Source organism: Cimex lectularius, unplaced genomic scaffold (assembly GCF_000648675.2).
Source record: "Cimex lectularius strain Harlan isolate CLEC.00 unplaced genomic scaffold, Clec_2.1 scaffold27, whole genome shotgun sequence".
Taxonomy (NCBI): domain Eukaryota; kingdom Metazoa; phylum Arthropoda; class Insecta; order Hemiptera; family Cimicidae; genus Cimex; species Cimex lectularius.
Genome location: NW_019392670.1, coordinates 665308 through 687205, shown reverse-complemented (window position 1 = coordinate 687205; position 21898 = coordinate 665308). Strand labels below are relative to the sequence as shown.

General features: G+C 34.2%; 1 protein-coding gene and 1 long non-coding RNA gene across 3 annotated transcripts; one reads left to right on the top strand and one right to left on the bottom strand.

The window, feature by feature from the left end:
• Positions 1–449: 449 nt before the first annotated feature.
• LOC106667206 (sorting nexin-2) lies at positions 450–20075 on the bottom strand. 2 transcript variants are annotated; one of them, XM_014395018.2, is made up of 13 exons: positions 20057–20075; positions 12340–12563; positions 12203–12268; positions 12000–12101; positions 7514–7766; positions 5997–6152; positions 5803–5924; positions 5651–5742; positions 5481–5595; positions 5320–5412; positions 2170–2313; positions 1789–1941; positions 450–643 (listed from the first exon to the last, which is right to left on the bottom strand). In XM_014395018.2, exons 2-13 carry the CDS (start codon positions 12424–12426, stop codon positions 593–595), a joined length of 1434 nt encoding a protein of 477 aa, XP_014250504.1. In that variant the 5' UTR covers positions 12427–12563; positions 20057–20075; the 3' UTR covers positions 450–592. The 2 variants fall into 2 exon arrangements, with proteins under 2 accessions (XP_014250504.1, XP_024081023.1); XM_024225255.1 differs by lacking the exons at positions 12000–12101; positions 12203–12268; positions 12340–12563; positions 20057–20075 and adding an exon at positions 8171–8361.
• LOC112126353 lies at positions 7046–11175 on the top strand. Its single transcript, XR_002909923.1, has 2 exons — positions 7046–7433; positions 10906–11175. It is a non-coding gene; the product is annotated as an uncharacterized LOC112126353 (long non-coding RNA).
• Positions 20076–21898: the final 1823 nt, after the last annotated feature.

The window sequence follows — 21898 nt, the reverse complement described above, 5'->3', positions numbered from 1 at the left end:
ATTGCAGAATAAAGAATATTAATAACTTTTACGCAATAATACAATATAAAAAGAATTTGTTTTTGTTTTAATATAAATAAACAAAAAAATATAATTGGATAATTGCCTAGATATTCAAAGAAGTATTTTAACAAAAGTGATTATGTAATTATTAAACAAAAGGCACATTTATTGAGGAGTCAACGACGGAAGATTCATTACTAATTTTTTTCAATCGTTTTGAACATAAAAAAAAAAAGCTTTTTCATAACATCACCAAGCTTTAAAATACCTTTTTTAAAAAAGATACAACAAAATAAATTGAATAACATAAATATATAATGCAAACTATTCAGTTGACTTTCTCTTAAATAACAATACATTTTCCATCACATTTATCATGATGATAACATCAATTTTTTTTTCTCAGTTTTGAGAGAAAATTAAAATACTAGAATAAGAAATCCATATGAAAATAATTACTATATTTTTCAATAGCATTCAACAAATTTTGGCATAGCTATTTGTCGAGAAGATTTTAATTTTATAGTTTATAATTAGATGTTTAAGAATACAATTTTTGTGCCAGTTTTTAAAACTTTTTCGGCCACTTTCATGCAATCGCCTTTGCGTCTGGTAGAAAAGCTTCCCAGTATTCAATAAGCTATAAAAAAAAAATTATATTATTGAGTCCATGAGGCAATATATTTTAGAATACTGTTGTATTCTATTCTAAACTTCTCAAGGCATTTTTCTTTTAAATTTTGTTTTCCCAATTTTTTATACAACGAGCATATTGAAAAATCTGTCTAATTATCGTCAATCAATTTTTTTTTTCAACACCTGAATTTTATTTACAAAAAGTGGTCAACAAAAGTTTAGCTTTTTCGTCCTTATTAAATTAAAAAAATAAAATAAAAATATTGAACAGAAAGTAACAGTAAAAGTAACACGAAGGTAAAAAAACATGACTTTTCACCATAGGTTTTTTTATAGTTTAGATTTAAATTTCGACTTTTTGTGACATATCATATTGTTGGTGCCACACAATACTGCCGATGTTGAGACATTTCTGCCAGATTGCGAGGGTTCCATTATGTTTGGAATTATCCATTTGTAGATGCCATTTTGATCTATGTAGACCTTTAATTTTTAAATTAAGCACTCAAATGCAAATCCTTTACACCAACAACGCAGAAAAAATTCTAGTTCAATAATTTTTTAACACCAAAATTGGTTGATCCCCTTGTTACGGGCTTACTAATATAATATCTTGTCAATCCAGATAACAGTGGGCATTTTTTTAAAAAGTGATTATGGATACCAGGAAATGGAGAGTTCACCCACACTGCAGCTTTACAGCTTATTGCACTCCTTCCTGATTACAGTTTGGGAGTAACGTATGTAAATTGAGCAAGGTGTGCTTAATGTTATTCCGTCAAAGAAACTTGTTTTTCCAAGGGGGTCGTGATCAAAGTCAGGGTCTCTGAAACCCAATCCCGCCGTACCTTCAACTGATGAGTGCTAATTTTCGTTGTGGCCACCACTCCCCTAAGGCATCAGAAAAAAGACTGCGGGATCTACTAGCTGAGATCTGATTCCCTAACCATTCAGCTACCGTGATCCAACATGGGCACAGTATTATTAAAACTTTTTTGAAAATTAAAAGAAAAAACAATAATAAATTCTAAATATAAATAAAGTATAAAATGTAAGTATTTACCGCATAACTACCAACTTAAATCAATTGTACTATTTAAGAGCAAGAATAAGAATTAAAAAATATTAATTACTTTAATTAATACTTACTTGCATTTGATGTCTCATTTGTTGTTCCATATATTTAATAAAGACTGATTTAAACTCTTTTATTCTTGTATCAGAGAAACTTTCCATTTCTTTCTTTATCATTTTTGAAATGCTGTTAAACTCCTCTTCACACCTTTCTACTTTGGCTTCCCACTAAAATCATCATGACAGTAGATTATAATTTAAAAATATTAAAAAAATTTGATGTCAGAAGAAAACTGGCATCACTGGACAAAGTACATTTTATTACATTAACAACACTGTAAGGCCAGTAATACTTGGAATAATCCAAAAATAAGTTCTTAATTTTTATTATTCATAATGTTTTTTTTTAATTTTTACTCCCCCCTAGAATGTAAAATAGAGTAATTTATAACTTACTTCCGTGATTTCATTTGCTGCTACATTCCCTTTATCTGATCTATTGGATAGTTCCATTTTGGCTTTGTATTCACGTTTTTTGTTAAGCATTTGTAACGAGTGATTCCAGTGCTGATACACCTTAACTCGTTCGTGGAACACACACTGTGAAGTACAATCATAATTAAAAACATAAAAATAACTTGTTTAGAATATAACTTTAGTTCAACTGTCAGGTGACATAAATCAAATGTTACTATGTGATGATTAATTTACAGCCTTTTTTTTAATTGATTTTTTTTCCTGAACGGGTTCCACTCCAAGAAATATTGCGTACTCTGAAGAAGAGAATGTGACTACACTTATGTTGGGTTTGCCTGCGCAGGGTCTTTTGGGAGTATGGACGTCGTCTTCTTTTAATAATAATTTAACAAACTAAGGTAACAATGTATAGGGAAGCAAGTTAAGAAAACAGAAGAAGAAGAAAGAAAAAAGTGAGTGAGATAAATGGGTGAAAGTAAAAAATCAGAATATTCCGTTTTATGACAATGATGACTACTAGATGCTTGTCAACTCTTAAATAATATGTACCACAATTCTACAGAAGAGTTCTGGTGTTTTTTTGGAGAAGGAAAAAGCCAATTTGTTAGTATTTTGTGATTGAATTGAGGGCCAATGAGATTAGAACCTGGGACCCTTCCAGTGATGAGTTGTGCCAATGCAACCAACCTAGAGCCCAAAAAAACCAACTTTCTATTTTACAATTATAACATGCTAATGCAAAGAAAGTTGATGACAAATTAATATGATACGCTGGACTTGAACCCGTAACTTTTGGACAAATATTCTGATGGTCTACCGTTGAGCTATTGTATGGCACGAGACACCAATTCATCTCAGCCTACAACTATTTTAAATTCTATTTTTCTGCCAATATACTCACGACATTATATAACAAACGATCAACATAATTAAGACAGGATGTAATTGATGTGTGCAAACATAACTGTTTATCAATTTGTTGGTTTTCAATCATCTTAATTTGTACTTTTTTGTTTGTTTGTAGTAAACTAATTTTATACAAAGAAACCAAAGATGAAAAATTATTATTATAACTGTAAAAATAGGGGGTCTAAGTGGCAGCAAGAGTTACAGCGATGACACATGCTTGTCACTATAAGTTAAAGTTCCTGGGTCGAATCTAGTGAATCTGACTTCGAACCAAACATACTTACAAATGGGCTTAATTTTTTAAACACTGGCTTCCTGAGGAATTGGTATGACCTCTGCTTTTGTTATGTTAAAAATATATTTAAAAAAAAATTATATTATCTCTATCTTTAGTTGCAATTAATAAATACAATTTTGACATTCGTTCAGCATGATTATCAGAATAAACAGTTTAATTCTAAATTTTGAGATTTCTCTTTGTGGTCTGTAAAGGTATGAACTTGAAATTGAAATGAATGAATTTTGTCATTACTGATCATTTTTGACCATCTTGGCCGGGTCTGAAATAGGAGGAATTAAGGGAAATAAATAAGATAATAAATAAATAAAAAAAATAAATAAGGGAAAGAAGAATGAGAAATGGAATTAAATACTTTTTCCTGAAGTTCGTGTAATCGAGCCAATCATACTATTGGGTTGTCCGGAAAATAATGCAGGATTTTGGTATTAAACAAAAAAAAAGAAACTAGTTACTTTAAAGCAATGTTCTTTAATCAAAATAATTTCCCATACTCTCAATACATTTCTCCCAACGTGTTGGTAACTTATTAATTCCGTCTGAGTAGAATTCAGAATTTTTAGAATTGATAAAGTCAATAAATGCATTTTCCAGTTCCGTTTGATTTTTGAATATTATGTGTTGTAAGTAGTGGTCCAGGTGTCTAAAAAAATGGTAGTCAGTAGGCGAGAGGTCCGGAGAGTAGGGTGGGTGAGGCAAAGTTTCATAGCCAAGCTCCAATAATTTTTGTGACGTTACACGTGACACATGTGGTCGAGCGTTGTCATGCAACAAAATGGGCCCTTTCCGATTGACCAAAGAGGGCTTCATTACTGCCAATTTCTGATGCATGGTATTAATTTGGTTACAGTATGATTCAGCATTGATGGTTTCGCCAGGATTTAAGAAGCTGTAGTGTATTAAACCAAATGAAGCCCACCATACCGTAACCATTACCTTTTTTTGATGAGTTGGGGGCTTTGGAAAATGTATTGGAGCTTCTTCTTTGTCGAGCCACTGTCCAGAACGTCTAGTGTTATCGTAGAGAATCCACTTTTCGTCACATGTAACAATTCTGGCCAGAAATGGGTCATTTTTGTTTCGACAAAGAAGTGATGCACAAACATCAAAGCGCTGATTTTTTTGGCGATCGTTTAATGAGTGTGGAACCCAATTTTCGAGTTTTTTCACTTTTCCAATCGCCTTGAGGTGGTCAGCGACGGTCGTTTTACTGACTTTCTGCAAGTTCTCGAACAGTTGTTTTGGGGTTTTCTTCCACCACTGATCGCAGAACATCATCATTAAGAGAGGAAGGCCTTCCACGACCTTCTTCATCTTCAAGGCTGAAATCTCCCTCCCGAAATTTTTTAAACCACCTTTGCACAGTGCACTCATTAACACAACCCTCGCCCCAGACTTGGTTAATGTTTCTAGCCGTTTGGGCTCCGCTTCGGCCGAGTTTAAACTCGTAAAAGAAAATCGTACGAAATTCTCGCTTTGACATTATAAGGATGACTGAATTATTTCCAAGTAGCGGAATGCTACAGAGGTAAACAAACAATATCATTTGGAAGAGGATTAATAAGTGTTGACATTCATACAAATGAGTAATCCTGTAAACGTAAACAGAATATTTTATATAGATTTTTTTTAATGAAAACTTAAAATCCTGCATTATTTTCCGGACAACCCGATACTAATTTGGAATATATTTTTAATATTATCCCACACTGATGGTGAAATGCCTGATAGACCAATCCTTCGAGGATAGGCAAAATGATCTTTGTATATTTTAATTATTGCACTGCATGGAAACATTTAAGTGAAGGTCATGATAGAAAGCAGAATTTTAGATTGTCAACAAAAAGTATAAGAGGTTAAATTAATCACCTGACTGACTGGATCATTACAAAATTATTTAAATAAAATCGTTCCATATTTACCTTTATTGCTCCAATTAATGAAATATAATCTTTAAGAAGTTCACAGAGTACTGAAAAGTCAGAATTTGATTGTTCATTATGAAGATTCTCAACCTACAAAATGAAAATTTTGGTTTTAAACATAAATAAGGGAAAGAAGAATGAGAAATGGAATTAAATACTTTTTCCTGAAGTTCGTGTAATCGAGCCAACGAAGAGGCAAGTAGACCATGCTCTTCACAACTGCTTAACATTGCCATTGTCTTTGCTAATGCTCCAGTGTATGAGGCAAGATCTCTAAAATATGAAACATTGTTACAGGCAACAATTATAAAACTAAGCTTCCACATACTTTCGTGCTAATACTAGACATTCCACACTACTGTGTAACTTTCTCAATCCATTTTCGAGACATTCAATTTCCTGAGTTTTCTCTTCGAACCACTGAAATTTTTTATACCTTTAATGAGCGCAAAAAATAATTAAATGAGAATTAAATGTTACCAGATCATTTTCATCCATTTTATATGTAATTTTATTAACAGTTTCTCCTACTTTATTAAACCATCTTATCATTCCTGCACCGCTTAATGTACTTGTGTTGGTTGCTCGAGGAAGTTCATTTTCTAATAATAAAAAATATCTTAGCTTTTATAAAACATTTGTTACATATTTTAGAAATTAAATAATCAAATTACCATTTGTTAGAAATTCTTTAAACTCTGAGTCCATACACAGAGTCGGATGGGCTGCTGTTCTTTGCAAATATCTTTCCAAACTGGCCCGCCTCCTCTCAACAAACTCATTTGATGATGGTTGCTCTACTTGTCCTGACATCTTAATCTTGGTCATTCCTAAATTATTATTATTCATTAAAAAACAAATTATCTTGTTTAAAACAAGAGGACATATCACACCTCTAATATGCTAGGTTATTCAATTATTAACAAACATGCCCATAAACAGGGTCCCTCGGAAAAGTCCCCCCCCAACTTCCTTAATTTTGATAAATATTTTTTTAAAATTTTTCGTTATGAAGTTTTTAAATGTTTCATCGGTTCCAGAAATAACTTTCTGTTTCATTCTTATGTAACTTTTTTAAATGAGCCCCCAATTTTTATGTTGGATGTCAAAACTAGATAATTTTTAAGAATTTTTCGCCTTGGTCTGGGTACGAATATTAGGTTTTATAGAATTTAGCAAAATGAGAGAGTTTTACTGGATAGTAACACTCTCACATCAGCCAGTTACAATAAACATCACTCCAGTACACTTTAGTTACTTAGTGAAAAATGACAATTTTTTTGCCAAAAAAAAAAAAATAATAAAAAATAAAAAGGATGTGGATAAAAGAAAGAAATAAACTCTATTTTAATTATTGTTTTCAGGAAAGCAATCTATGCTTTGCTTACTCTAGTCCTACCTAATACCCATCCAAAGGTAAATAACTTGAATTCGATGTTCAATTTCAATTAGTTCTGTGAAAGAATGCAAAATATTCTTCAGATGAAAAGACTATCAATGAAATATCTAAAAACTAGACATCATAAAAAAAGATGTATCAAAATCCGACCAAAATTAAGGAAGTTGGGGGTTGGAGATCTTCTGTGGGACACCCTGTATATATTTTTGTTTTCTACTATGAAAAAAAAATATCAATCAATAAGGAAAGGTTATTGAAAACTAAAAATTATTACTGATTAGTCAGTAATTGAAAACAATATGCAATTTATATTTTTTAAGATGCATGATACATTAAAACAAAATATCTGAGAGCAGGTCACAGAGCCACTGCCTTTTTAGATGTTGAGGAGAGTATCTATTGCCTAGAAAAAGCCCTAAGCAGCAGATGACATTTTCGGTAGAAAGAGGGGTTGACGTTATAATAGATTGGATGTAGAATGATGCAACAGAGGGTAAAGGTTATGTTTCACGACTTTATGGTATTTAGTTTGATTGGCAATTTTTTTTTGTTCAACGGAATATAGATGTGTGGGTGAGTTATGGGAGGGGGGGGGTCAGAGTTAGAGGATAAAATGACAGTGCGATGTCAGAATGGGAAGGGCTATCTGCAGTATAAACTGGAATACAGTATTGGACCAAGGACGCTACCTTGAAGCACCCTGTACAAAGAGGTGAGAATCCGACCCTTACTCTAAAGTACCTATCGGCCAGGTAGGGTTTAAGGATGAGATAGAAATAAATAAAATCTTACCTATCACACTTTTCTGAGGCGCTGGCGGTATTATCCTCCCTGTCCTTAAATATTTCTCAACTAACTTATCGTGTAATCCTAAAAAATCACTAAACCGCCGATGGACACAGAAACTATTTTTTCTGAATGTAGGAATGTTTGTATTCGTTTCGACCTTGTATACAATATATGCTGCCATTCCATCACCCTGTTTACTGCTATCTTTTATACTAATATTTATGAAGTGGTGATCTTCTATTTCACCATTTTGGATCTGAAATTTAAAAAAAAAATTAATCTACATCCTGAAAGAAACACAAAATTATCACTAGGTTTAAATATATTAAAAAATAAACTAGAATATAGCTAGAATAAATAATTGAAGTGGAATATTAATACATGATAGTAATGTAATTAAAACATCAAAACAAACAAATAGATCAAACATCAAGAAATAAGATAAAAATAAAACTCTATAATATTATGCAATGTCAACTTATCTAAATTGAGATTTGATAATAAAAAATAAGGGGGTCAATATTTATAGAAATGAGGTTGGAGATAGTAAAACATCGTAATTTTTTATTTGTTAGTACATTTTGAAAAGGTTTGCATTGCAAAATGGTTGGAAATTTGTTCAAATACATTCAAAGGGTTAAAATAAAAAAGAAAACTCACCATATTACTAGTCTTGTATAGAAACACCATGGTGATTAGCAAGTTTCTACAACTACTTTAGACTTAGGATGTGGATACAAAATTATGTGGGCTGGAGAACCCTTTATATTTCTAAGAAGAAAAAAGAAAATTTCACGGACTTTGCTTGTCTAATTTGGTCCGAAAACAGAGGTCCATCCCATAAGAGCCTGGAATTCTAAACAAATGACCAAAGGTCGACTAAATTCAATATTTTCTCTCTTATAATGTACGTCTCACTAATCTCCTAAACATATATAAACCTCTTTGCAGACTCTGCCGAGATGAAAAGGAAATACTACACTTAAGACCTTTATATTAAGTGAAATACAATTCAGTTATAAGCAGTATTTTAACTCGCAATGGAAAATGGAGTTTCAAAGATGGAGGGTGGATTTTTCCCCTATATTTTAAAATTTAATAGAGGTCCAACTTATTTTACTTAATACTTATCTAATTTAATTCTGACCTGTCGTCTTGGGTGGAATTTTTTTTAAGAACAATTTCTTCAAATTTTAGGTATAATGGTCCATAAAATCAATAAAAGAAACAATAATGTTATCAAATATGTTTAGTTGGTACACAGTTGGTCAAAAAAGAGAGTTTTTAGGAATGCCAGCCACTCGATATGAGAATCATGCTTGAATTTGGTAGCTAGTATCTGGATCCCCTGTGCCGATTCTTGAAGTAAGCATTGAAACAGGGTTGTTTTACTGTATATAGAACTGACAGTTTTGAGTAAAGTAATAAGTTTAAAAAAAGTAGGTTACTAAACAAAAACACTAATCATCACCTTTTGTTGGTGAATATTTGGTTTTTGTATCAATAGAACAGGGTGATAGCCAATGGTACGACCACCTCCTGGTGCTGTTATAGTGTTACAGGAGAAATTTTTCATCTCATGTGACTACATAAAGGGAAAAGAGTCTAGAATTTGTGCCTTGGAAGCAATAAAAGGCAAATCTTTAGAAGGTGAAGCTTATTACTGTCGGTCAATTTGGGAGGAACCCATTTGCTCAGCCAAGTCTTCCCAAGTCTATGTAAACTAGAGTGAATGGTTTCATCGCTTAAATTGAACAATCTGGCAACCTTCTGACAAGTTTGAAAACTTCCCATTTCCTTTCAAAACAGAAGGCCTACCAGACTGTGGTTCATCTTCAATCCCCTCATTGACTCATGAACTGCAACTTTTATGAGCTGCCTCAGCCACTCTAGTACCGAGATAAAATTCATACAGTAAGTACATACAAGAAAGGAAATATTTTATAATTTTCAATGGACTGTTCACTTTTTCTTTATAAATTGATGTATTATCCTTTTGATAATATGTGATGTAAAATCTAATCTTATGAAAACAGAAATGTTGATTAATGGATTAAAACAATAACAAATGAAAAACCACACTAAACTTTTCTGGTTCCCTGGTAAAAAAAAGCCTATAACAACTTGATTCTTTCTTGGATAAATGCGTTCTGCACTTGTTCCAACACTAGGCAAGATTTAATAAATAATGATTTAAAAAAAAAAAAAAAAANTCCAGGCCCTGAAGATGATCTCAATAAAGATCGAAACGTTGGCACGATAAAGAAAATGTTTTTCTGAAACCTACATCACACCAGACCGCATCTCATGATTTCTAAATAAATTTTAATAAAAATTATTTAATTATGCTGGCTTCAAAGAAAATTAATAATAAAAAATATAAAAAAATTACAGTGATAGATTAAAAATTGACTTCCATAGGATTACCAGAGGGTAACCACAACTCAACCAGGATTCTGTTTGGACTTCTGACAGGGCACTGCTGCCTAAGAAGGCACATGCACTGGATAGGAGTACAGACAGAAGAAACACTGTGCAGATTCTTCCAGTAAGACGAGTAGACCGGAGGGAACACATTTTATACTTTTGTGAGGGTCTATGTAGGACCCTCTATTAAATTCCTGCAGCTAGGAGAGGAAAAGCCACAAACAATCTCCTACACTAAGGAGCCGCTGGCAAGGCTATGGAGGTTAACTACAACCTGAAGCTAGCCAGTAATTTATAAGAAAAAAAAAAAACACATAGATCTACACAGGTCACTTTTTCCCTATCCCTAGACAAATAAATTACTAAAACTACTGATTAGAATAACTACAAAGTCACAAATTTTCTTGGTTTCTGATCGAAAGTTGAGCAATATGTCTGCACTTGCATGCATACTATAAAACAATACAAATTTTGTTTGATCATGCTTTTTACAACTGGTAAAAAATTATAAATTTGCTGAAATTGGTAAAAGGTCGGTGTAACGCAGGGCAGCCCTCAGTGAGGACTTTGAGCTTTATTGTAGAACATTGTTGACGCCTCTTTACAGGCATAACTAATAAGTTTTTGGACATAGTTTACACCTATTTTCTTATCAAATTTCCTACCTTTTATGTTCATGTGATTTTGGTTGGCACCATGGCCTGCTCCAGAAGTGTCTAAGCAACTCGATTCTTAAATGGAATTCACTTAAGGGAATTTATTTTATACCAAAACAAAGTTTTTCTCACCGAGGGCAGGCTGTACAATTTTTCTTTTCTGACTTAGGTGTATTTGCCATTTTTGATATTTTCACAAATAAAAATAGTTGCCTTTCTACTCGATGCCTCCAGCAACTCTACTCCAGCAGTAGAGAACCTAACAAGACATCTAGATTCTATTCTCATGAAGCTTTCTAATGACTGTTTTAGAGATAAACCATTTGGAGTCGCTTTGTTAAATGATGGTTAAGTAGCGCATCAAGAGCAACAGAACAGTCGTCTCTAGCCTTCATACATCGAGGTCGACCTTATCTTTGATTGAGACTTCCTGTGGCCCTAAACCACCACAGACCATCATGAACGATAGGGTGCGGCACAACCAGGACTTGAGCCATGTAACGTCCGTTGCCCAAAGCATCTGCCTGAATTAGATCTTAGTTATTGTAAACAATAAACAAATAAATACGTTTTTTTCTTTTTGAGTGTAGTATTAAAAAACAAAAAAAAAAAGAAGCTGATAAACGAACTGTTCTAAGATAATTTGACTTGAATGTTTTGTCAGTGAAAGTTTTTCAAATTATTATTATTATTTATTTACAGGCTGATAAACATCAAATGGTCTCTGAGCTTTAAGCGAAAATTTGTGTTTTTTTCTTTTCTTTTGGGCATCTTTGTCTCTGACTCTCATAATTTGTCTCCTGTTTTCTTATCTTGTTACCCTTTCAACGGTACCTCAGGTTGTCAAATGTTATTAAAAGAAGGAAAACGTAACGTATAAGGATTTTCATACTTTCCACCTTCCCTGGAAAGACCGCTAGCAACAGGGGTCCTGCCCCCTGCCTGAAATAGCCTGAAAGTGCGTAGGTGCTGACAATGCCCCCCCGGAAAAGCACTGCGCCCCCCCCAGCCAAAAAATAGGAGTGCACGTCTGGCGCCGTGGTACTGGATATTCCGAAGATGCCAATATCCTGTCACCTCCCATAATAAGACAAGCCTGGTCACATTTACAACCCATTTTCCAAGCCAACAAGGAAAACTGTTTTTCTTTTTTGTTTGTTGCAAGAAAAAAAAGAGGTTTTTTAAGAAAAAATAAATTTCGATGGGAAATGTTCTAAAAATGAAAATTATTCAGGCAAATATGAGAAAAAAAAAACATGGAATGAAGATTCAAATTATATCCTTATCACCGCTTATCACTTTTGACAGATATTAACTGTCCTTTTTTTAACAGTCACTCTTCCGTTAGAATTAATAATCAAAAAATTGCGATTTAGTAGAAAATTTCTGAAAATTCTCCGACTTACCTTAAGACGAGGCGATTGTTTTTTCTGGGCCGGTGGCGACACCTGAACCTCTTCCGGCTCCTCCGAGACTTCCTCGATTGGGCTGGAGATCGGACTCTTGTCCTGAAATCATCAATAAAAACAAAGATGATTCATTATATTTAGACAAAAACCTCTTCGAAACGGTAAAAAAAGATCTCTAAAGAAAAAAAAATCCATTTTACCACGGAGAGCTGCAATGTCGGCAGTTCGGGCAAGGGGTTCAGGCAAGATTTTGTCTCTAGTTTGTCCTGGGAAAATAAAGAACAAAGTTTTTTTAATGAATCGTGAAGAAAATTGTTCCCTTTTTTCGCTTTCTTACATCGATGGCCGATGAAAAAAGATCCTCGCTATCTTCGTTCGCGTCGAATATATCGACGGAATCCAACAGAGGAGGGGGCTGCGACATCGTACCTTTATTCTTACCCTGATCTCTGTCCCGTGTTTTATTGTCGGTCGTTATCGCGTCGGATGCGACGGAGTCAAAACGACACAGTGAACGATTCAGAACCGTGACTGCCGGAACCGAGGGCACCTGCGGCGAACCTACAAACCGAAACGAAAACTGAACATCGGAGATCACAAACGCAATCCTCCCAATTGATAAAAAAATTCCCTCTTCTGACAACGAAATGTCCCTTTTTTCACTGACGACGTTCAATTTTCTCCGTTTCCTTTTGTTTGGACGCATTAAAAATAATTTTAGACGAGACGATATTTTTAACTATAAAACAAAGTGCAATTTCGCGTAATTCATCTTATTATGTAATCATTTGCAAAAGTGTTTTAAAAATCACAAATAAAGATGCTGCTGATACAGGTTTTAAAAAATAAATTTTCACATTAAATCCACCCTTACAACCTTTTATTGAACAAATTAACTTAAAAAAAAAAAAATCACTTTAGTTAATTAAATTCACCTTTTGCAAAACAAATTCAACGTTTGCAACCATTTGTTAAACAAATTGTTTTTTTTTTTTAATTCTTAATTTCTNCTCGATAAAGAAAATGTTTATCTGAAACCTACATCACACCAGACCGCATCTCACGATTTCTAAATAAATAATAATTATTATTAATTTATTTTTTAAATTTATTTATTTTTATTTTATTTTTGATTTATTATCAATAATATTGTATTTAGGTGGATGGGATCAAGTCGCAAGGAAGGCCACTTAGTTCCATAGAGGTTAGGACACAGGGAGGTTGTGTAAGCAAATCTTCTTTCTCTTTTTCTTTTTTCTCTTGCAGGCCAAGTTATGTATGTGCATGGGCTGTGATCATCCACATCTCTCAAGCCTCGGATTGCTCATGCAATCTTTAGTTCTTACTCTGCCCCTCCACCATGTCACCCATGCCAAGCCCGAGGACAGAACCCCCATCCCCCTCAACAAATTTTTGGTTTATTTTTAATATTACTATTATTTGCCATTAATACTCATTATCACTATTATTGCCACTATTCATTTTTCATTATAAGTATTATTATTACTATTTTATAGTCGTTCTTTTTGTTATTATTTTTTATTTCATTTTCATTTGTTTTTAGTTATTTTGTTTTATATTATTTTATATAAATTCTTTTTGTTGTTAAATTTTGTTATATATATTCAGTTGTTTTAAAAGGGCGTAAGGTTTTTATCTTTTGCTGGTCGTCTCCCAAGACAACTGACAAGTTCTTATCCATTTCTGGTGGGGCGTTACCAATGGAAAGGAATATGCAGAAAACATTGAGCCTTTCACCACGCTTACATGTTGGAGAGTTTTTTTGTTCTATGAGATATTGATGGGTTAATCGAGTGTGACCTATCCTTAGGCGGCATAGTACCATTTCCTTTCTTCTGTTTTTTTGTGAAGAGGTTTGCTACTTTTTGTTGTATTTTTGATTTTTCTTAATTTATTGTTAGTAGTTCTATACCAATCATTTTTTCATTTTTCTTTATTTTTATTTTGGGCAGATCGTTTCAGATCTCTAATCTCTACCCACTGGGTTGTACTTGAATTTAGTCCTTGTTTTGTAGCTTTATCTGCCATTTCATTTCCCTCGATTCCTACATGTCCAGGAATCCAGCAAAAGGGTTAATGATATTGTCTTACTACTCATGTCATATATCTGTTCATTTATTTCTTGTATAAACATATTATTCGAGTATGGATCTTGTATTCCTTGTCATGCTGCTAGACAATCTGAAAATATTATGATTGTCTTTGTGTTTAATAGTGTGGCAGAGTCACATATTGCTAACAGTACAGCACATATTTCAGTAATTTATGTGTTGCATTGAGGTGGGAGTTTAGTTTAGTTATTAATTAATTATAAATAACTGCTGATCATTTTTAATTTATTGATAAATTATTAGATTTAAAATTAAATTAATTAATTATTAAAATAGAATACCCAACTACAGTAGTATGTGTGGTGTGTTTTCCCTCCATAGTAACCCAAAAAAGGGAGTGTACATTTTTCAGAATATTGAGTTCCCCATCTACCCTCAATTACATTAGTTATACAATATGTACCTATAATATGGCATGTGTAGAGGTAACTCGATGTGTCCTACTTTCTTGGCTCCATATAGAGAGCAGGTAAGAATGCCACCCGATATGACAATTGTGCTTGAGGATAAAAGTGAGTATTGGAGTCCTCTATTTCGTTGCACATAATTGAAGGTTCCACTCATCGGCTTCATATGGAGAGCATGTAGGAATGCCACGTGATATGAGAATTGTTCTTGGGCACGGCAGCAAGAATCTGGGTTCACCATTCTGATTCTTGGATGAAACAGCGTTGTTTTATTGTATATAGAGCTGATACTGTTGTGTACCCAGTGTGTGTAGAAAGTAATTATTAGCGTGAATGCGTAGTCTGAGATGATGGAATGTTGAGTACTCCATCAACCCTAAATTTGGTTAGTAATATAATAAGTGAAAAGGGTGATGGAGGAATATTGAATATCCATCACCCTGAGTAAATGCTATGTAAATAAGAAAGAATGTTTTTAAAAGTGAGTGGTTTTGGGTCTAGAAATTGATTGCATTGGAGGCAGAAATGCTAGGTGTTGGTAACCCCTGGAGCCCAACATCGGTGGCTGGAAGAAGGATAAGGGTGAAGTTTGACCCCAGACTGCCAACACCGGATGTGGGTGATTATTGAGGTTTGCCGGTAATCTATTGTAAATTACAAAAGCTAGAATTGCCAGTGGGCTGGAAGAAGTGAGAGGCTCAATTCTGTACATGTGTGTGCGAGGTTATGTAAATCAGTAATCAGTAACGTATTTTGACTGGATGTGTATGGTTAAAAATGTTATTTGCTCAATTTCTTAAATTGTTTCCTTACCTGTACTTCACAAGCACCATCACTCTCATTATTTTTATATAATAAACCTAATTGACCAATACTACTCCATCAGCTTTCTAACAGTACACACATTCACGCTACTAATTACATCCACTCTCAACACACACTAGGGACACAAAACTATCAGTACTATATACAATAAAACAACCCTGTTTCCTCCAAAAATTGGAACAGGAAACCCAGATACTCGTGCTCAAGCATAATTCTCATATTAGGTGGCATTCCTACATACTCTCTATATGGAGTCAAGGAATTGCACTCTTCAACTAGGTGGATCGAGCAACCTGTTTCTACATGTCAGTGAAATACACAGGTCTTTGCCCAAAAGTAAGTGTCAGTGTATTAACCTCAGATGATGTATGCTTAATCAGGTAAGAACGATCATTCTTGTATGAGGAAGATCCTCCAAGGCCATGTATCGATAATGCTCTTGGCACATGAGAGCTTCTCTGTCGATCCAGCTCAAAAAAAGTGAATTTAATTTGCAAAAGGGTAAATTTGATTTACAAAGTAGTGAATAGAATTTACAAAAGAGTATTTAAAAAAGTATTTGTTTAACAAAAGATCACAAAAGAAAGAATTAAATTTATCCTTTTGCAACTTATTTGTACAAAAAAGTAAAAATCAAATTCTTCCTTTTGAAACCTTTTGCTAAACAATATCTCTTTTTTAAATAAAATTAAATACCCAGAATGGAGATTTTATTTTTACTACTGTTTGTGCAAGATGCTCTGCCCTCCCTGCAACCCGCTGTCTGGGTGGACTCTGCAATCCAGAGGGTCTGCCACCGCTGGCTTTGGAATATGCACTCTCTCTTTCCAATAGTCATATTGTGATTTTGACAGATAGTAGAAGTGCACTTCACTTGATTGCTAACAAGAAAAAGAGATTTTCACATAATAGTATATGCCTTAATATCTTGGCTAATTTAGAGAAATTGTATGTTCAACATACATGGATCAGAAGCTATGAGGGGATTGAGATAAATGAGAGAGTGGATATACTAGCGAAGGAAGGAACAACAGCTGGGACAATTAGAGATATTTGACTACTTATTAACTACTTAATTACTAGCTTCAAAAGGTCCAAGGAATGGAATAATCACATTAGGAATGGTGAAACAGGTAGATTTTATATTAACATGAGGAAACCAAAAGAAAACTCAAACCCATGGTTCAGACAACATAGTTTTAGTTTAGTTAAGTAGAGATTATGTCGGCTGAGATCTGATCATGCCTTGTGCAATTCATGTTGGTATAGGTTAAGCATGAAAAGTTCACTTTTATGTGATTTATGCAAAATGGAAGAAACACCTGAAGGTCACTGACACTTACTTTTGGGCAAAGACCTGTGTATTTGACTGACATGTAGAGACAGGTTGCTCGATCCACCTTGTTGAAGAGTGCAATTCCTTGACTCCATATAGAGAGTATGTAGGAATGCCACCTAATATGAGAATTATGATTGAGCATAAGTATCTGGGTTTCCTGTTCCAATTTTTGGAGGAAACAGGGTTGTTTTATTGTATATAGTACTGATAGTTTTGTGTCCCTAGTGTGTGTTGAGAGTGAATGTAATTAGTAGCGTGAATGTGTGCACCGTTAGAAAACTGATAGTGTATGCGAATGTGTGTACATGAGTACCCCATGTCTGTCAATTAGGTTTATTATAGATAGATAATGGTTTATTTACAATAAAAATTATTTTACAGAAAATATTCAGTACATAAAACATCCTAGACAATAGCCCACAGGCTGTCTGTCGAGTTGCCAAAAAAAAAAAACATAGAATAATATTAATAATGTTAATAATACGAATACTAATACTAACAATACTAATAAAAATAGTCATAATTTACACAATACTTTATTAATAATTGAAATTATCGACTAGGAACGCTCTGTATTTTAGGGAGTACAAAACATAATTGTAGAGACTGTGCCAGTTCTGCCCATTCAAAAATGAAATTACTTCATTTGTTTCTAAAAACAATTTGCCAAACCACCTAAGTCTGTATTCCTTCAATATAGAGCACACCGCCAAAAAATGGAAGCCATCCTCATACACACCTAAATTACACAAAGCACAACGGTACGCTTCCTCATTTCTGTGGACCGAGTAATCAAGAGGCAGCAACTGACCTCTTGCTTTCATTATCACACTTATCATTTTCAAGTTATAATTTTTATTTAAATAATGGTGATTTTCTCCTAATTCCAGATTCAGTTCTTCGTATAAGCCATGGAAGACAGACCGTTGTGCTCTTAATTTTAATTTATTTTTAAAATCAGTTCTCAAAACATCTACCAAGCTTTCCACATTATTTTTATTTACGTCGGAGTAACTCAAGGGGGTTGAACTGTGTTGTATACACAAAATGCCAAGTTCTTTTGCCCAAAATATTTTCTTGTCTAGTATTTTCGAGGCCAAAATTCGAGGAAGTCTAGTAGAAGACAATCATAAAACTTTTTGGATGTATGTCAGATGCAGGCTTAATGTGTTGAAAAACAATGGGTCAATCCCTGTCTCCAAATATAAGACATAATCCGGTGTATCTTTTCTTAAGGAAAACAGCCTTTTGACAAAATATTTATTCAATTTCTCCATACTGTCATACCATTTATAGCCCCAAACCTAAGCACCATATAACATTACCGCCTTGGAAACAGAGTTAAATACATTATATTTTGCTGAAATGTGAACATCACTATTCAACAAGAGAGACTTCCAAGTAGTATTAATACCAAATTTGGCTACATTTAATTTTTCTTTAAGATGTCTTTCCATAGCAAGCTGCGGTGTGAGATATATACCCAGATATTTATAATAGTTCACAATCTCAATATTTTATCCAGCATAGTTCCAAACCTCTTTTCTCCCAAGCCTACCCCCTCTGCGGAAGACCATTATTTTTGACTTGTTTAAGTTAACAAACAAATTCCATAACTGGCAATACTCGTAAAGCTTATTTATCATTTTCTGCAGTGTACTGGGCTCCGTTGCTAATAATACAATGTCATCTGCATAGAACAAACAACGAACATTCAACCCATCAATATGCAATCCACCGCCTACAAAATCACATAGATCATTGATATATAACAAAAATAAAAGTGGAGATAGTAAACATAGGCTTTAGCCCTATGTTTGTCTTAAAGGTATTTGAAATTCCCTCCTTCATCCACACAGCAGATTCAGTTTCCTCGTACAGACTCTTTAAAACATTTATAAATTTATTCAATAACCCTATCATGTGCAGTTTATAAAATAAAAGATTTCTATCTGGCGAATCAAATGCAGCTCGAAAATCTACAAAAAAACAGTACACTTTTTTCCATTTTTCGCACAGTTTTAATTTCACAATATTAAACAGACCAAACAGATTATATACCGTTGAGTAATCCTGCCGGAACCCAGCCTGAAACTCATTCAAAGCATTATTCTCGATTACCCACTGTTGTAAATGTTTCAAAGTAGCCCAACAAACAATTTCGATGTAGTATCAGAAAAGGCAATCCCTCTATAATTGCTGACCACACTCCTATCACCCCCTTTAAATAACGGGAATATTATTGCTATTGTTTATTATATAAAAATAATGAGAGTGATGGTGCTTGTGACGTACAGGTAAGGAAACAATTTAAGAAATTGAGCAAATAACATTTTTAACCATACTCATCCAGTCAAAATACGTTACTGATTACTGATTTATATAACCTCGCACACACATGTACAGAGTTGAGCCTCTCACTTCTTCCAGCCCACTGGCAATTCTAGCTTTTGTAATTTACAATAGATTACCGGCAAACCTCAATAATCACCCACATCCGGTGTTGGCAGTCTGGGGTCAAACTTCACCCTTATCCTTCTTCCAGCCACCGATGTTGGGCTCCAGGGGTTACCAACAGCTAGCATTTCTGCCTCCAATGCAATCAATTTCTAGACCCAAAACCACTCACTTTTAAAAACATTCTTTCTTATTTACATAGCATTTACTCAGGGTGATGGATATTCAATATTCCTCCATCACCCTTTTCACTTATTATATTACTAACCAAATTTAGGGTTGATGGAGTACTCAACATTCCATCATCTCAGACTACGCATTCACGCTAATAATTACTTTCTACACACACTGGGTACATAACAGTATCAGCTCTATATACAATAAAACAACGGTGTTTCATCCAAGAATCAGAATGGTGAACCCAGATTCTTGCTGCCGTGCCCAAGAACAATTCTCATATCATGTGGCATTCCTACATGCTCTCCATATGAAGCCGATGAGTGGAACCTTCAATTATGTGCAACGAAATAGAGAACTGCAATCCTCACTTTTATCCTCAAGCACAATTGTCATATCGGGTGGCATTCTTACCTGCTCTCTATATGGAGCCAAGAAAGTAGGACACATTGAGTTACCTCTACACATGCCATATTATAGGTACATATTGTATAACTAATGTAATTGAGGGTCGATGGGGAACTCAATATTCTGAAAAATGTACACTCCCTTTTTTGGGTTACTATGGAGGGAAAACACACCACACATACTACTATAGTTGGGTATTATATTTTAAACAAATATAAAATAATTTATGAGTAATTAAAAAATGATCAACAGATATTTATAATTAATTAATAACTAATTTGAAACAAATTACATAATCCATGAATTTACCATTGGAACATCTTGCATTGGACGTGTTGAAGCGAAGCAAATGAATGAAGAAAACATAGGTTCCGCAGAAAGCCAAACAACTAACTAAACAGGATCAAAAGTTTCGTCATCGGTATTAGTCAAACAGGGAATCGTTTTTCCGATTAAATATGGATTTGTGATTGTTGAATGTGAATCATACGTTTTCCTTTAGCGTTAGAGTTGATTTACCGAAGACGGGAAACTCAAACCAACAAACCCAATAACTTAACCAAACTAGCGAAAACTGCCAACTACAAATACTTGGCTTTGTTTGATCAGGTCCGCCTAATTTGTTATTGTCAACTTTTGAAACTGCCCTTCACTTTACTACGAACAAATTATAATTATTTTATTTACCAGTGGACGTGAAACGAATTTGTTTTATTTTTGATATTTTACATATAAATTCGTAAATAAGCACGCTTTTTTGGGAAAAAAATGATCGGTATTATTAAAAAACATTTAGTGAAACAAGAAGAAAAGACTTAAGCAAAGATCAAGCCAATAATATTAAATTAAGAGAAATAAAGCGATACGTACAAATATGGACCAAATTGGCTGTCTCCCTGCCATGAAGAAAACGACTTAAAACAACCTTGTTAAACAATCAAATAAAACCATTTATCAACTTAAAATATCTCAAAATTCGTTATGTAATCAGTCGGTATAATTCAGAGAAAAAGTTCACTTTTATGCGTAAAAACTTCATTTTTCAGGAAATTGAACACTTTTTCTCCCCTCTTTTTGCACCAATCTTTGATAAACTTAAGTTGTTCTTTGACGTTCAAGGGTGTTTGGATAGTATTCGGGTTAGAAGACAGAATTGCTTTTAATTGGAAGGATTGGTTCCTTTGGGTGACTTGGCAGAACCCCACAGTTTCATTCCGTATGTCCAAAGTGGTCCTAGTAATGTCTTGTAAGACGTTAGTTTAGTTTTGACAAATATGCCAGATTTCGGTCCTACTTCGTAATTGTTCAGGTCTTACGTTAAGGTGTTTGTTTTAAGTTTTGTGTGGGGTTTCCTCGTCATTCTGCTATGGCGTGCGGTAGGTTAGCAGAATAGATGATATAAAGGATGGGACCAACAATGCTCCTTTGTGGGACATCGGCTTGTATCGGTCTGATTTCCGAGAACTCGTTGCCGCACTACACTCTAAGGCAGCGGTCCGTTAGGTTGTATTTCAGGATGGGGCCCCTTCGATTCCAAATAGGGAAAAAATACAAGAATAAGCAGTTATGTAAGGTCAACGACATCTTTCCCTGCTACCTTATCCTCAATCCTATCTTTCCAACAGATATTTTCAAGTTAGTAAAGATCGTGCACTCACTCCTATCTTCCCAGTTAACGCTGGAGTACAAGGTAGTATCCTAGGCCCTATCCTCTACAGCAGTAAGCTTTCATGTATTGCGGCCGAACTGTGTTAATGGATTTTAGTTTTTTCTATGAAGCGATCAGTTGAATAGGATTTTAACATAAAATAGTAAAGGGTGGGTAAGCATTTAAGTTTATAACGAATGGATGGCTGCCAGACCTAATCAAAACCTTGATTCACATCCAGGAACATACCAAGCGGTACTCTTTTTCTCCATATCGGAGTTAATGGTGTCGACAACTCTAAAGCCAGGGACACACTTACTCGATGCTACGCCATGCGACGCTACCCGATGCTACCCGACGCCTTGCCACGTTTTGGTGGGGTGTGTACTCTATCCGACGCAAGGACTCGTCGCGTACAGTCCACAGCGTTTAACACAATAATCACTATCACAATCGCAACGCATCTTTTGTTCTTAATGCACTATTTTGAGCAAAACCTTGTA

Excerpts from the sequence above, each read along its gene's own strand:
- LOC106667206 (XM_014395018.2), bottom strand. The coding sequence starts at position 12,426 with ATGTCGCAGCCCCCTCCTCTGTTGGATTCCGTCGATATATTCGACGCG. Across the intron at positions 12,269-12,339 it reads TTTTTTCATCGGCCATCGAT|GACAAACTAGAGACAAAATC; the intron begins GTAAGAAAGCGA and ends TTATTTTCCCAG. Across the intron at positions 7,767-11,999 it reads AACAATCGCCTCGTCTTAAG|ATCCAAAATGGTGAAATAGA; the intron begins GTAAGTCGGAGA and ends TTTAAATTTCAG.